Genomic DNA, 13294 nt, shown 5'->3' on the forward strand with positions numbered 1-13294 from the left:
AAACATGCCCTCATAATCACGTCAGGTTGATCCACCGACATGTGAGTTAACCTGACCAATTTCATAACTCGGGTTTTAAACCTGGGTTTATAACTAATGTCTGTTGAAAGCAAAATCAAAGTCTTTCTCTTGTAATGGAAACCTCACCGACAATTTTTTTTATTTTTTTTAATAATAATTAGAGCCTGGGACTCGTTAACATTCTTGCAAACAGTCTCCATCAAAAGACTGCTGGTTTTGTTTTGTTGTTGGGGGCCATGTTTAAGGGATGGAGGTGTTCAGACCACTGCCACTCTCAACCTTCAGGCCTCAATAGCAAAATATTATGTAAAAATTTAATTAGACAGAGGAAGGAGACAATAAATTAACTTTGACAACAAATACACCATTTCATTGCTTCAACTTATTCTCTTAAACTAAGCAGAAGGAACAATGGGGAAAAGGAACAAAATCTCACAATTACAAGCAATCTATTTAATTGAAATAACAATCCTGTTGCCTAATGCTGTCTCTGACGCTTCTTTCTCCTTGAATCTGTATGGTGTGTTTCCACAATAACAGCATCTCTTTTTGGTATTTTTCTACTTTCACTAGAATGATTCACACTAAGTCTTCTGAAGGCATTGGCTATGACTTTTGTGCCAATCATGTTGAATGACCTTTTTTGTTTCCTTGAATGGGCTGAAATGGCAGGAATTGCAATCAAATGTTGCTCACAGATCCCCCAATTAATTATATATTGTGTTGTAGAGGAGAAAAAATAAAAACACAAATGGCAGCATGACATGCACAAAGAGGGTTTTGCTGTTTTTGTGCGTCACTCTGGCTGCTGCTGCTGCTGCTAAGAGCTATTAAATAATGGTACCAACGTATCCAATTCCAGTGATGAAGAAGGTGACTGTTTGGAGCCAAAGGTAGACGAAGTAGCAGTTCTTTCCATTAACAAAGTCATAGCATCCACACAAGAAAAGGAATGCTGAAAATCCCAGTTCCAATGTGTTGAGTCTGTAAAAAATCAAAAAAAGAAAAACAAAAGGCATGTCAAAAGAATAAAAACATACGCTATTGCTATATACACCAAGCTTGGATCATCATTACTGATGACAAATATATATATACACACACACACACACATAGAGAGAGAGAGAGAGAGAGAGAGAGAGGTCCACTGCAAAATTATTGAATAATCTAGAGTTGATAGTGCAGGCCCTTGATCTCATTTAACTGAATCCAACATCAAATCCACATAAATTAATAACAATGCAAATATTCTCAACTACTACAACAAAGAAGGCAAAAAAACAAGCAAGAATGTATTTTAGGATGGTGGGATTTGGTCATCTTGCTAAATAATATTTCTATATGATTTTTAGATTTTGTTAGTTTGGTATTTGCCAACCATTCATAGACCGACAAATCCCCTGACTGTGAATAAAAAAACTACAGCGAACACAACTAGGACAAACTTACAATTTATGAAGGTATTGTGGTTATGATCCGAGACAGGTAAAATATTTTGTGCCAAAGGAATTAAAAGTAAAGGATTATTACCTGTCCGTAAATTTGAATCGGAATTTTCTGGGTGCTTTGGGGTTTGATTTCTTAGCCTCTGCTGCTTTCTGGAGTGTGTTTCCTAGTTTTTCAGTGACAACCCACTCATTGGCTCGCCCTGCTTCAAGCAGACCGATGAACGTTGCCTTAGTCCGGTGCAAAGACATAACGTTTTCGAAAAGGATCCAGTAAAACAACAAGTGAATTGACCTGCGCGTTCAATTTATTAGTGCTGTTTTGATTCTTGGAAGAAAACTTAAATCTGTGAGTAAAATTTTGAAAAAATGACCATACCTTGGAGTTCCTACTGAATTTAGAATGGTAATGACAGAAGGAATGTAAACAGCTCCCCAGATCGGAACCTTGACTTCAGGGACCAAAATAGTTAATGGAAGTACAACGCAGTAGAAGGAGAAGGTCACCATGTGAGCTATGATCTTGCGAACGAAGAAAAAGCTGTAGATCACATAGACCTTTTTCCAGAACCTAACTTTCTGAAATACGCAAAAAAGAAATTTAATTAGAAGTATAGCACAAAATATTAACTTTAATTTGAAACTAATCCTAATTAGCAACAAAAGATGAAGAATAAAAAGATCCAAACCTTATTTCTAACAATCTCCATAACCATTTTCCTGAACAGATTAGCAGGACCGCAGGACCACCTGTGCTGCTGGAACCGGAAAGCTTTGAATGTACTTGGAAGTTCACTTTTTACCTGCCAAGAAAATCAACCGTTAATTAACAAAATAAGATCATTAACCTGAGATGAATTGTTCTAAAACCAGTATTATGAACGTACTTAAGGATAGTTAATTACATACTTGGAGGTCACCAAGGTAGAGAAATTTCCAGCCCCTGAGACTAGCTCGGACTGCAAGATCCATGTCCTCCACTGTAGTTCTGTCCTTCCACCCACCAGCCTCATTAATGGCCGCAATTCTCCATACCCCAGCAGTCCCTGTATTGGCATTCATCGTCACATTAAAAATCTTTTCATTGGTCACATCACAAAATACATTAGATGTTATAAATTTTATGTAACATTTTCACCTTTGTTTAATTCTTATTATTTTACCTCCGTCAAGTTTCTAAATCCAGGAAACACTTTCCATCATTATTACAAGTTGCTCTCACTCTCACAACTAACTCAAATCACGTCACGGGTCAATTCAAATTAATTATTTTGTTCAAAATATTTTTAAAAATTCTTAGTATTAATCATTTTAAGTATCACCCAGATTAACTTTCAAATTAATCTAATACCATCGAGTCAATATTAAAATAGATCAAAGTAAAGCCCGAACCGACTCAGATGAAACTCTGAATCATCATATTATCGTATCAATCTACGTAGCCAGACCGGATTCACAACTACTTCACTGCACCTTGTCACCGAAATGGAAATAAGGCAGATTCAATTTTAATAATTACCATTGAAGCCAAAGAATGCATGAGTAGCTGACCCAACTTCTTGCTCCACAGTAAAATGATAATCCAAAGACATTTCTTGCATTCTTGTCAACAAGCACTCATCTGCATTCACTGCAAAAATTTCACCACCCCCAAAAGTAAAATCATTAGTATCATCATTAATCATTAAACATGTAATTAAATTAATGAATTATGAAACATTAAATTAATGAATTACACTAGCCGTTTACTTCTTTGTCTTCACATGAATAATGTCAGTGGCTATCCACAGTAACGGTCTTTGATTTATTTATTCTTTTTAACTGTAGTAGAAAAAATATATTCTTTTTTTTATTCATTTACCGTAAAATACAAAAAATGAAGGTGTCGGCAATTTAAGAGAGGGTCCCACCCCATCTACGAACTCACTTCGAACGGGTAAAACGCACGTGACCAGATAATGGATTAGCTGCCGCTAGAAGAACAGAAGGTTAAGTGATACAGTAAATGACAAATTTGCCCCCACAGCATGGGCTGTCCATGTGATCCGTGCAACGTGGGGCGTTCATGTAAGAACACCAAAACGACCACTTTTGTTTTCTTGTATCTAAAATGACTAAAATGCCACGGCAATTAGCAATTTTCAGGAACAAATTTTCTTAATTTCAGCAACTTCAATTTGAAAAAGAAGACACTGGTATTTTGTTTTTAGAGAGTTATTATTATTAATTGATTGATTGATTAATAACATAATTTTGAAACAAAATTAAAGATGGGAAAGACTCGCTGAACCCGTTAGAACTTTTCTTTTCTTTTTTGTTCATGTGGGTTCCATGGCAGCGTGATAGACGGTCAGTAGACCCCCAAGTGTAAAAATCAAGGTGGCCAAGTGAGCCAGGGTACAGTGGTCCCCATCCCGTGATTGTTGGGTGAACCCACATCATCACCCTCATGCAGGAATAGCAGAAGCAGTCTCCTATCATAAAAGGACTAAACTATAGCACATAAAGACCACCGACACTCGCAAAAACAATGTTAGAAATTTAAGAAAATAAACAATCAACTGACTTTAATTAGCTGGCTTAATTAGGGTTTTGGTGTGTTTATTTTTTAAAACTTTTTGCTGTTTTTAGCGAGCTTACCAAATCTCCAGCGACCTTGAACGAGGGCAATTTCAGGATTGTGGATCAAGAAAGGAATGGCACGCCGGAGGTAGTCAGGCTCAGGCTGGAAATCAGCATCAAAGATGCAAACATATTCGCAGTGTTTAACATAGCTTCTCTTTAGGCCTTCTTTTAAAGCACCAGCTTTGTAGCCTGTTCTGTTCTCCCTGATTTGGTACCTTATGTTTATGCCTTTGCTCGCCCATCTTTGACACTCTAGCTCCACCATTTGCTGCATTGATGACAACACGTGACTCATTGACCAAAAAAATAGTTTAATTTAAGTACATGAGCAAAACCCAGATCAGAGATTTAACAGTCCTTCTCGGAATTGATAAATTTTGACTAAAATTAGCCAATTTGGAGCCTACACCGATTTGCTAAGCTTAACAAAAATGATTTATATGACACGAATGTGATCAAAACCAATCAAGAACAAAAGGGGCGTCTAGGAATTATAAAAGATTTACATTGGGGGCAGATTAAAGTGATTTTTGTTGTTTTTGACTACCTTGATGGCAGGGTCAGTTGAATCATCCAGGACTTGGATCACAAGACGATCTGCTGGCCAGGAAAGATTAGAGGCTGCACCAATGGATAGCTTGTAAACCTGTCCAAAACACACAATAATTATATGACGAAAAGCAAGAAAAGCTCTAAACTTCGAAGACTTTTCTCTAAATCCCAGGAATAAAGTATGAAGAAGAAAACAAACTGACTGAAAATAAAGTAAACAGAGGACACGGAGAAGGAACTAGAGACCTCTCTTTCGTTGAACATTGGGATTTGAACAAGAACAACAGGGAAGTTAAGATTGCCAGATTCCAAATCATCTTGCATGGGCTCCCATTTGTAACGCTTGTCTGGTTTCTTCCAAAAGAGCTTAACAAGGATTATGACAATACCCATGTAAACTCTCTCCATGAAGAGCATGAGTGACATGGCTAAGCAAATGTAAACCCCAAGTGTCAACAAAGGAACTATCAATGGTGCTTTGAGTAGCTCCCAGATGAGTGTAAGCTGACCTGCAATATCAGAACTTGATACCTGAAACTGAAATGATTCAGGTATCATGACTTTCGGCGAAACTTCAGCCATCTCTCTGTCTCTCTCTATCCCAAAAGAGCAGAGAAAAACAGAGGAAAAACAGGGGATACGCTAAATTGGCAGAAAGAACAATCAAGACGAGTACAAAAAAGAAACAGTAAATTTGTTTCTTGTATGGGATTTTTGGATTCTCAGCAATGTGGTAGAAATAAAGGTTGTATATATATTTGGAACAGAGCTATGATTACAAGGAAAACTTGGTTAAATGCTATAAAACCCCAGTTCAAGTATTCCTGTTTCTTCTCTCTCTCTTTCTCTCCTTAAAAGGAAAGAACAACAAACCTTTACTTTTCACTCTTTCAATGCCTCTCCTCTCTCACAATCTGTGCCATCCAATGCTTCTGTTTCTTTTGATCTAATGAAGCAGGGGCAGAACAGAGGTGAGGCAGAGCTGGGAGAGAGGGAGAAGCAGAAGGGGTTTTGTGAGAGGGAGAGAGAAAGGTGGTCATTTTATAGTCAATTTTTGTACTATTTGGAAGTAAATTTACTTCTTGCCCTAGCAAGAAGTATTATCTGCCCACAAAACGATTTGTAAACTTAACCGTTCCAATTACAAAGTGTGAAGTAGAGTCTTAATTACAGCACACAGCTACCCTGCATGGAATTTTATGGAAAGGATATGTTTGTCACTTTCAAGAATGGGAATTGTTTGTATTACCAAAATGGCCTCATCAAGATTTTCTCCTTTTTTTTTTTATTTGGGGATTCGGAAATCCAGAGGAGAAATGGAGTAGTTCTCCCTAATTTCATAATAATAATAACAATACATTAATTATGACTCAAACCTGTTTTATTTAAAAAAATACTGTATGCATAAAATCGTTAGATTCAGGAGTAAAAGATAATAAACGTTAAAAAATCATCTTGAAAGCTTAAATTTTTAGGTAAAATTTCAAGATATGATTTATATTATTTTCTAACACATCTCCTCAAGTAAAAGCAATTTAAATTTAAAATTTACACAGGTTCATATTATTTTGTGTTTAATTTTTATCAAATAAATAAGGATGGTGAGATTCGAACTCGTGACCGCTTGGTCATCAAGGATCTGATATTATGTAAAAGAATTATCCCAACTAAAAAACTTAAACTTTTATATAAGATTTTAAAATATAATTTATATTATTTTTAAACAATAAATCTCAACTATTTATAAATTTTTTTATAAAATAAAGAAAAAACAACGAATTGAAGTGCTGTGGTTGACTTTTGTGATGGGTAGTGATGTATTACAAATTTACTATATAGGGGTAAACAAGTGAAAGTAGAAGAGCTTTCACCGTTTTAGGTTCACATCATGGTTATGTTATTAACTGCCCGTACCTGAAAGTATAAAAGTACACACGTGAGGAGGGTCAAAACTCGAGCCAATGATGTATTAATCCAGTAAAAAAAACCTAAACCTAAACTCAATGCTGGGTTCAAGTCCCAAGTTGAAGTACTTTCATCCAAATAATTCTAATATATATTACGTTTTGTGTCATAAAATATATAAAAATAAATATATCTAAATAAAACCCCGTTTGTTTGGTGGAAAATAATTTCTTTTTGAAAAGTGAATTTCAGGAAAGTGAATTATTTTCTGATATTTGGTAGTGTAATGAAAAATAAGTTGGAAAACACTTTCTAGTGTTTGGTTATGTCATGAAAAATGAGTTAGAAAATAACTTATTAATGTTTTATTTTTCTCAAGTTTATTAAAATAATTAGGAACAAATCTTACAAATTTAAAAGTTGAATGAGAATGAAATTGAAAAAAAAATTTCATAAATTATCTCAAATAAAATAAATAATAATCAAAATAATAGAAATCAAATCTAAAAAATAAAAAAAATAGAAGATGAAGAAATTAAAATAATAATAATAATTAACATTTCATAAATTATTTCAAATAAAATAAGTAATAATCAAAAGAATAAGGATTAAATTTGATAGACAAAAAAATTCAATAAAAAAATGACAAGGGAAAAGCAAATAACAATTTTAAAAATGAGGACCAAAGTTAATATAAAAATTAAATTTTAAGAGGTAAAATTGAAAAATAAATATTCAAAACAAAATATATATAGTAATTAAAAGTTTGAGGACCAAATTTGATATAATCAGCAAATAATATGATATTTCTAAATTTTTCACAACTTCCGGAAAGTGTTTTCCGCCCAAATTTTTCAGGAAAACACTTTTCTGGAAACCAAGCTAAATTTTACTTTGACTGGAAAGTGTTTTTTGTTGACCAACTTTTCTAATGGCAAACAAACACAGGAAAGTTTGGAAAATAATTTTCCGGAAACCACTTTCCCGAAAACAGAAAACAAACATGGCCTAAATCATTATATATTTAATATTTTTATTAAAATAACTCAAGGTAGTAGCGCACAGTACTTTGACATGATCTAAATAATTTAAAAACGCTTAAGAAAAAATTAATTTTTAAATAAAAAACATTTTAAAAATTACAACATAAAAACAAACACTCAGGTAACACTACTATGCTGGCAAATTTTAGAAAGAAAGAGCTATTGCAGCTGCCCCTTTAATTTTTGTGGTCCAAGTAATGGCTCGCACGCCATTCTTAGCCTGCTCGTATGCAATTCCTAGCTCCACGAGTGAGAAAAATTAATTAATGGTCCACTCATCTTCTGGTCTGGGAAAAAAATACTTGAGATATGATTCATTTTTAGGAGTCAAAAAGTATATTGCTAGCTGATATGGTGTTAACCTGACCACTTTGTGAAGAATGTAAGCTTATTTAGGAGACAAAGTACAGGCTTGAATTTCAAGTAAGAAATGAGGGGAAATGGCGTGTTGCCAAAAGGGTTTACATTTAACGTCCAATTAATAGATTTTATGCTAAAAAAAAAAAAAAACATGCTATGATGGGATCTATGTCTTTCGATTTGGATTTATTTCAGAAAAAATCTTCTACTTATAAAATCTATCAAAACAATTAATATTATCTTTGAGTGTGTAAAAGCTAATTAATTGGTAATATCTTAACAGTTAAAACCTTCAAAAAAAAACAACTAAACTAATCTTTCTGGCGACCTGGCTCTTATATTTTACAATAAAAGGAACGTATCATGAATTATTAATTTTTGTAGCATAATATATTTTCCAATAAATGAGATCCCAAATCCTCTTATATTCAATAAAACAATTTCAATAAAATAAACGCAATGGATCAATAGGGAACTATATATATATACTATGTTTTGCCAAATGTCAATTAAAATTTGTATGAATTATTTATTTGTATACCATCGTATATTTTTCTCTTTTATTAGCATGTTATAAATATTTATACATAGTGCGTAGCCAGAAATAACATACAAAAATGGTATTTTTTTTCTTTTTTTATGAAACAAATAGCTCAGGACTCAAATAAAATTAATATTACAAAATAGTGTTTTTAAATTGTTTTGATGTATTAATATAAAAAATAAATTAAAAAAATATTATTTTAATATATTTATAAAAAAAATATTTTAAAAATCAATCATGGTAAAAATCTATATATATATATATATATATGACAATCCCATGTTCAAGTCTTAATTCTCATAATCAACGGGGGCGGGAAAGGGATTTTTCCAGCTAAATAGATAGTTACTAACATTAATCACTCCGCACATGATGGCACTCCGCAAGGGTTTGTAGTGCTGCGGTCGCAGTCTAAAATTGACCACAGGCGGCCACTGCCTGCCTTGGTGGTTGAGGGGTCCTCTTCCTTGTGAGTTTTAGGTTTTTTGTTCCCTTTTATGCAATGATAAGTCAGTCAGTCCATGCAATTAAACTAGTAAAAACTGTTCAAAAGACAAAGTTTTTGCATGGTCAAGAGTGGATAAAAATGATGTTAAAGAAGAGATTAATAAAATGAGATTGGGATTAATTAATGGCCTTTTTTTCTTGTTTTATGTGAATTCAAGTGTGTTTTTTTTTAGATTTTTCAATTTGACCCTTCTTTTCTTATTTTTATTTTAAAATTGTTTGCATTTGGCATGTCTAAAGATATCATATTTCACTTTATCTTTTTAACTTTAACTTATTTTGAGATTTATCCTAATAGTTTTGTATTTTGGCATCCCCTACTCAAGCAATCCTAGTTCTTAGAACAGGCATATCGAATCTAATCTTCAGGAAAAACAAGTCCTGCTTTCATCTAAATTTGGCCTTTTCATTTCCTTGTAAGCATTGTTTCTGCCATGGTCCCTCTATTTTTCATGTTGATCATTTAGCTCCTTTATTGAAATCCTGGGCACACCATCACCCAAAAAATGAAATTAAGAGCTGGGAATGTAGGGGTTGATGGGCCTGAACAATTTTAGTAAGGTAGTTAGATTAATAAATTTAAAATCTCAAAGGACCGTATGTGTAAATATAGCGGTTAAACCGTGGGTGCGTGCAAACTCTTATTTTTTTGTTACAAACTGTGTGTGCGCAACTGAGCGAAGGTGTTTAAGGCAGGGACACCCTTGCCATTTAATGATATTTCCAGGGACCCACATGACCTTTGACAGCCTCCCAGTGATGTTAGCAAGGGCAGACCGACAAACTTAAGCATGAATTAAAGGTCAATGACTGTTGCAGCGATGAGTATTATGAACTTGTTTGGGAATGTCAGTGTTTTTTTAAATTTTAAATTTTTTTGTTTAAAATTTAATTATTTTTTTATAATTTTAGATTGTTTTGATGTGCTGATGTTAAAAATAATTTTTAAAAATAAAAAATTTTATTTTAATATATTTATAAACAAAAAACACTTTGAATTACAACCACTATCACAATTTCAAGCATATGAATTTGACTAACCCGCGGATCTTGTTATGATAAGGATGATTATTGCTAGAATGCGGAAATATTCAAATACCCCACCCAAAATTATTAAGAATAAAATCTTTCTAACACTTAAGAAAATAGGAAAAAGAGATAAATGGATTGAAATTATTTTCATTGATTTGATTGTTAAACAAATAGATTGTAACATATGTTCTGATTGTATAGATTTGCTTTGCTTTGCTTTGCTTTTCCTGTAGCAACAAGAGAGCATGTTTAGAGCCTCGTGTCAGATCACAAGCCGCTGCCAATGGAAGGTGCTTTTGCCTTCCCACAACCCTCTTCGAGAATTTTTCTTCTTCTTCTTTCAATCTCTTTTAATACAAAAGTTGTGGTAATTGAAAGAAGTCCCACATAAACTAGATAAAAACTAGAGAAGCCATTCTTTTCGATTTTCTTTTTCTTTTTTATCAACGCAATTTCGTACGTTGCTGAGACAGTAGTGTTGTAATATAGCCGGCCCGTGCATCCACGTGTTAATTAGCAATAAAAATACTGATTTTGCTAATAAATTAACAATTCCAATTTGTAATCACGTGATAATGTGGACCATCATGGCCAAGAATCAAGGGTTTTGGAAATTATTTGGCTAAATCCCTGCCTGCAATAATTATCTTAACTAACAGAACAGTCACCAGGGATGCCAACAAATCTAGATACATGGGTCATATGTCTGTCATTGAGTCAAATTAAATCTAGGGATATATATATATATATATATTTTTAATTTTCAAATCTAGATACATAGTTCTGAGAATATATATTTTAATTAAATCTTGGGATATAAATATTTTAATTTTGCTTGTAAGTTTGGAATTTAATACATCCACCAAATAGTATTGCGAGGATTCAAAATTTACTCATTGATGAAGTATCAAAAATTCAAAGCTCACAGGTTGGATAATTGGTTAATCAATTGATCTAGCAATCTCATTCGTTCTTCCTAGCCAGGTAGTTGATAACTTAAATTTGATATTTGGTAGGCCAAGATGGCTGGTGTTAAAGCGTGCCACTAGTGTTTTTTTTTTAATTTCAATATTATATTATTATTATTATATCGGGCTGGACCAATCAAGACATATGGGGTGGGCCGAAATGAGTCCAACCCGACTCAGTCGGGTTGGGCCGACTAGCAACCCAATAAACCCTTCTTCTCTATTTTGGGTGGGTTAGACTAGGTCGAAACGAGTCCAGCCCAGCTTAGTCATTAGCCCAGCCCAATGACTAAGTTGCATTGTAAACAACAGAACATGATTTATAATTCATGATCTGCATGTTTGTATGCAAAGGAAGAACATCGAGGAAGGAGAAAAGAAAGCTCACCGGGCGCAGGGTTATGACCGTCGTCACTAGTCTGACGTGAGATTGGTGGAGGTACTAGTGACTGATTGTGGGGGCTGAAGGAAGAATCAACTGTCAAGCCCATCTGTGGCTGGGTCCGGCGATACTGTCAATCTCATCTGCAGTTGGGTCTAGCAGTGATGAAACCCAACGCATCCAGGGCTCGACACACTACTAAACTCAATCGTAATTAGGTTTGGTTAGCGTCAAACCCAACAGGTGCGGGTCTTGGCACACTGTCAAGCCCAATCGTAATTGGATTTGGCTAGCATCAGACCTAACACCTAACACCTAAACCCAACATGCCTTAGGCTTGACATACTGCAAAGCCCAATCGTGGCTGGGTGTGGCTAGTGTCAGGCCCAAAACACCTTTATTAGGCGTGTTTGTGTTCCAAGAAATTTATTCTCGTAAGTTTTTCTTGATTCAATATTTTTTTAATGAAAATATACTGATAAAATCTTGGTTTATCACTCATGAATTCAGGTGAAGGTGCGTTGCTACATGGATGTTTATCATGCATACATCAGGTCAAAGCCACATGAGAAAATTAAAGGGTAGTTTGGATTAGGGTTTTGGTTACAGTGATGATCATTCTCACGAGTGACATGTTATAGGCAAACCGACTATGCCTTATCTTTTTGGCAGGTAGCCCAGATTTCCTCTTTTTTTTTGCTTTGGGAAGGTGAGGCTAATCACAATAATAATGTGTCAAAAGTTAAGACATATGGTGACCTACCACATTGAGAGTGTGGCTTGTGGAGCCTCCAGCCTCTTTAATTTTATCTTATATGCCCTACCTGCCTTTACCCCCAGAAAATATATATACGTTTCACAAGGATGTGAGACTAATTAATTTTTCTTGTTGTTTTTCTCTTCCGTTACTACTTTATTATATACACGGGGAGTGGTAAAACGGGAACAAATTAACACCTGGATTAATATATACGAGTCCTATACTCCTATCCCTTTCCATCATGCTTTGGTAAAATAATTTACTAATTAATTAAGCCTTTGTCAGCATTTAGTTGATGAATTTACAGCAGTCATCATAGTGGACAGAACTACAATTTGAGACTGTAATTTATTTTTTTTGAATCAGACAATGTTAAACTTGGTCAATATATTAAATGTCGTAGAGAATCATCGACAAGGAATTTTCCAAATCTTTTTTTTTTTAAATGTGAAGATTTCCAAGTCAGACCAATAATTAAGCTGATGGACCCTCGTAACCAAAAAAAATGTGGATGGGAGATGTGTTTCTTGTACACAAAAGCCTAGCTATTAAAAGGATTGAGAAGCAGAAATAAATAGTAATTGTGAAGCTTCTCTCCATTTCTTCTTACGTAATCCCTCCTTTTCTGAAACAAATCAGGACACGTCTCTCCCGACCCCCTCCGTTCCCTGTATACCAGGATTGTCGGTTGGTTCTTCAACCCTCGGATTCCTGTTTTTTTAGGTGCATATTTTGGGTTTTTGGGAGGGACGAACAAATTAGCTTAGATGATCCATAGTATTAACTCACTGATTTCTTAGAATTGGAGGAATATTTCTCGTATGGTTGAGCCGAATAATTTCTCGAATTTGTTGAATAATTTTGATTAGAACTTTTTATTTGGTTGGATTCAATTTAAAATTAAAAAAAAAAAAATCAATTCGACGATTCATTTTGGCCGACGCTTACCCTTAGTTTTTTTAATTTCTACTGACTTAATAACAAAATCAACATAAAAATATTCAGCTTGGCGCAGGGAACAATTAATTAATTCGTTTTCAATGGGAAATTAGATGCGGTAGTCAAAGTTAATTTTGAGTTTGCTGTGTTTGTTTTTTGAAAAGTGATTTTTTTAAATTTTTTTGTATTTATATGTTATTAAGAAAGTTGG

At 34.0% G+C, this 13294-nt stretch overlaps 1 protein-coding gene across 1 annotated transcript; it reads right to left on the reverse strand.

Annotated features, from left to right (window-relative positions):
* Nucleotides 1-364: 364 nt before the first annotated feature.
* On the reverse strand, nt 365-5665 carry LOC7474931 (glucomannan 4-beta-mannosyltransferase 2). The gene is made up of 9 exons (XM_002312857.4): nt 4890-5665; nt 4639-4737; nt 4107-4359; nt 2986-3096; nt 2376-2512; nt 2156-2269; nt 1846-2045; nt 1552-1761; nt 365-1005 (listed from the first exon to the last, which is right to left on the reverse strand). Exons 1-9 carry the CDS (start codon nt 5223-5225, stop codon nt 852-854), a joined length of 1614 nt encoding a protein of 537 aa, XP_002312893.1. The 5' UTR covers nt 5226-5665; the 3' UTR covers nt 365-851.
* Nucleotides 5666-13294: the final 7629 nt, after the last annotated feature.

Source organism: Populus trichocarpa, chromosome 9, assembly GCF_000002775.5.
Source record: "Populus trichocarpa isolate Nisqually-1 chromosome 9, P.trichocarpa_v4.1, whole genome shotgun sequence".
NCBI classification, from domain to species: domain Eukaryota; kingdom Viridiplantae; phylum Streptophyta; class Magnoliopsida; order Malpighiales; family Salicaceae; genus Populus; species Populus trichocarpa.

What these genes read in the sequence shown, in the direction of transcription:
- LOC7474931 (XM_002312857.4), bottom strand. Translation starts at nt 5,225, where the DNA reads ATGGCTGAAGTTTCGCCGAAAGTCATGATACCTGAATCATTTCAGTTT. An exon ending in CAACTGACCCTGCCATCAAG is followed by an intron (nt 4,360 to 4,638) that starts GTAGTCAAAAAC and finishes TCATCAATGCAG; the next exon opens with CAAATGGTGGAGCTAGAGTG. An exon ending in AATTCAGTAGGAACTCCAAG is followed by an intron (nt 1,762 to 1,845) that starts GTATGGTCATTT and finishes TTGAACGCGCAG; the next exon opens with GTCAATTCACTTGTTGTTTT.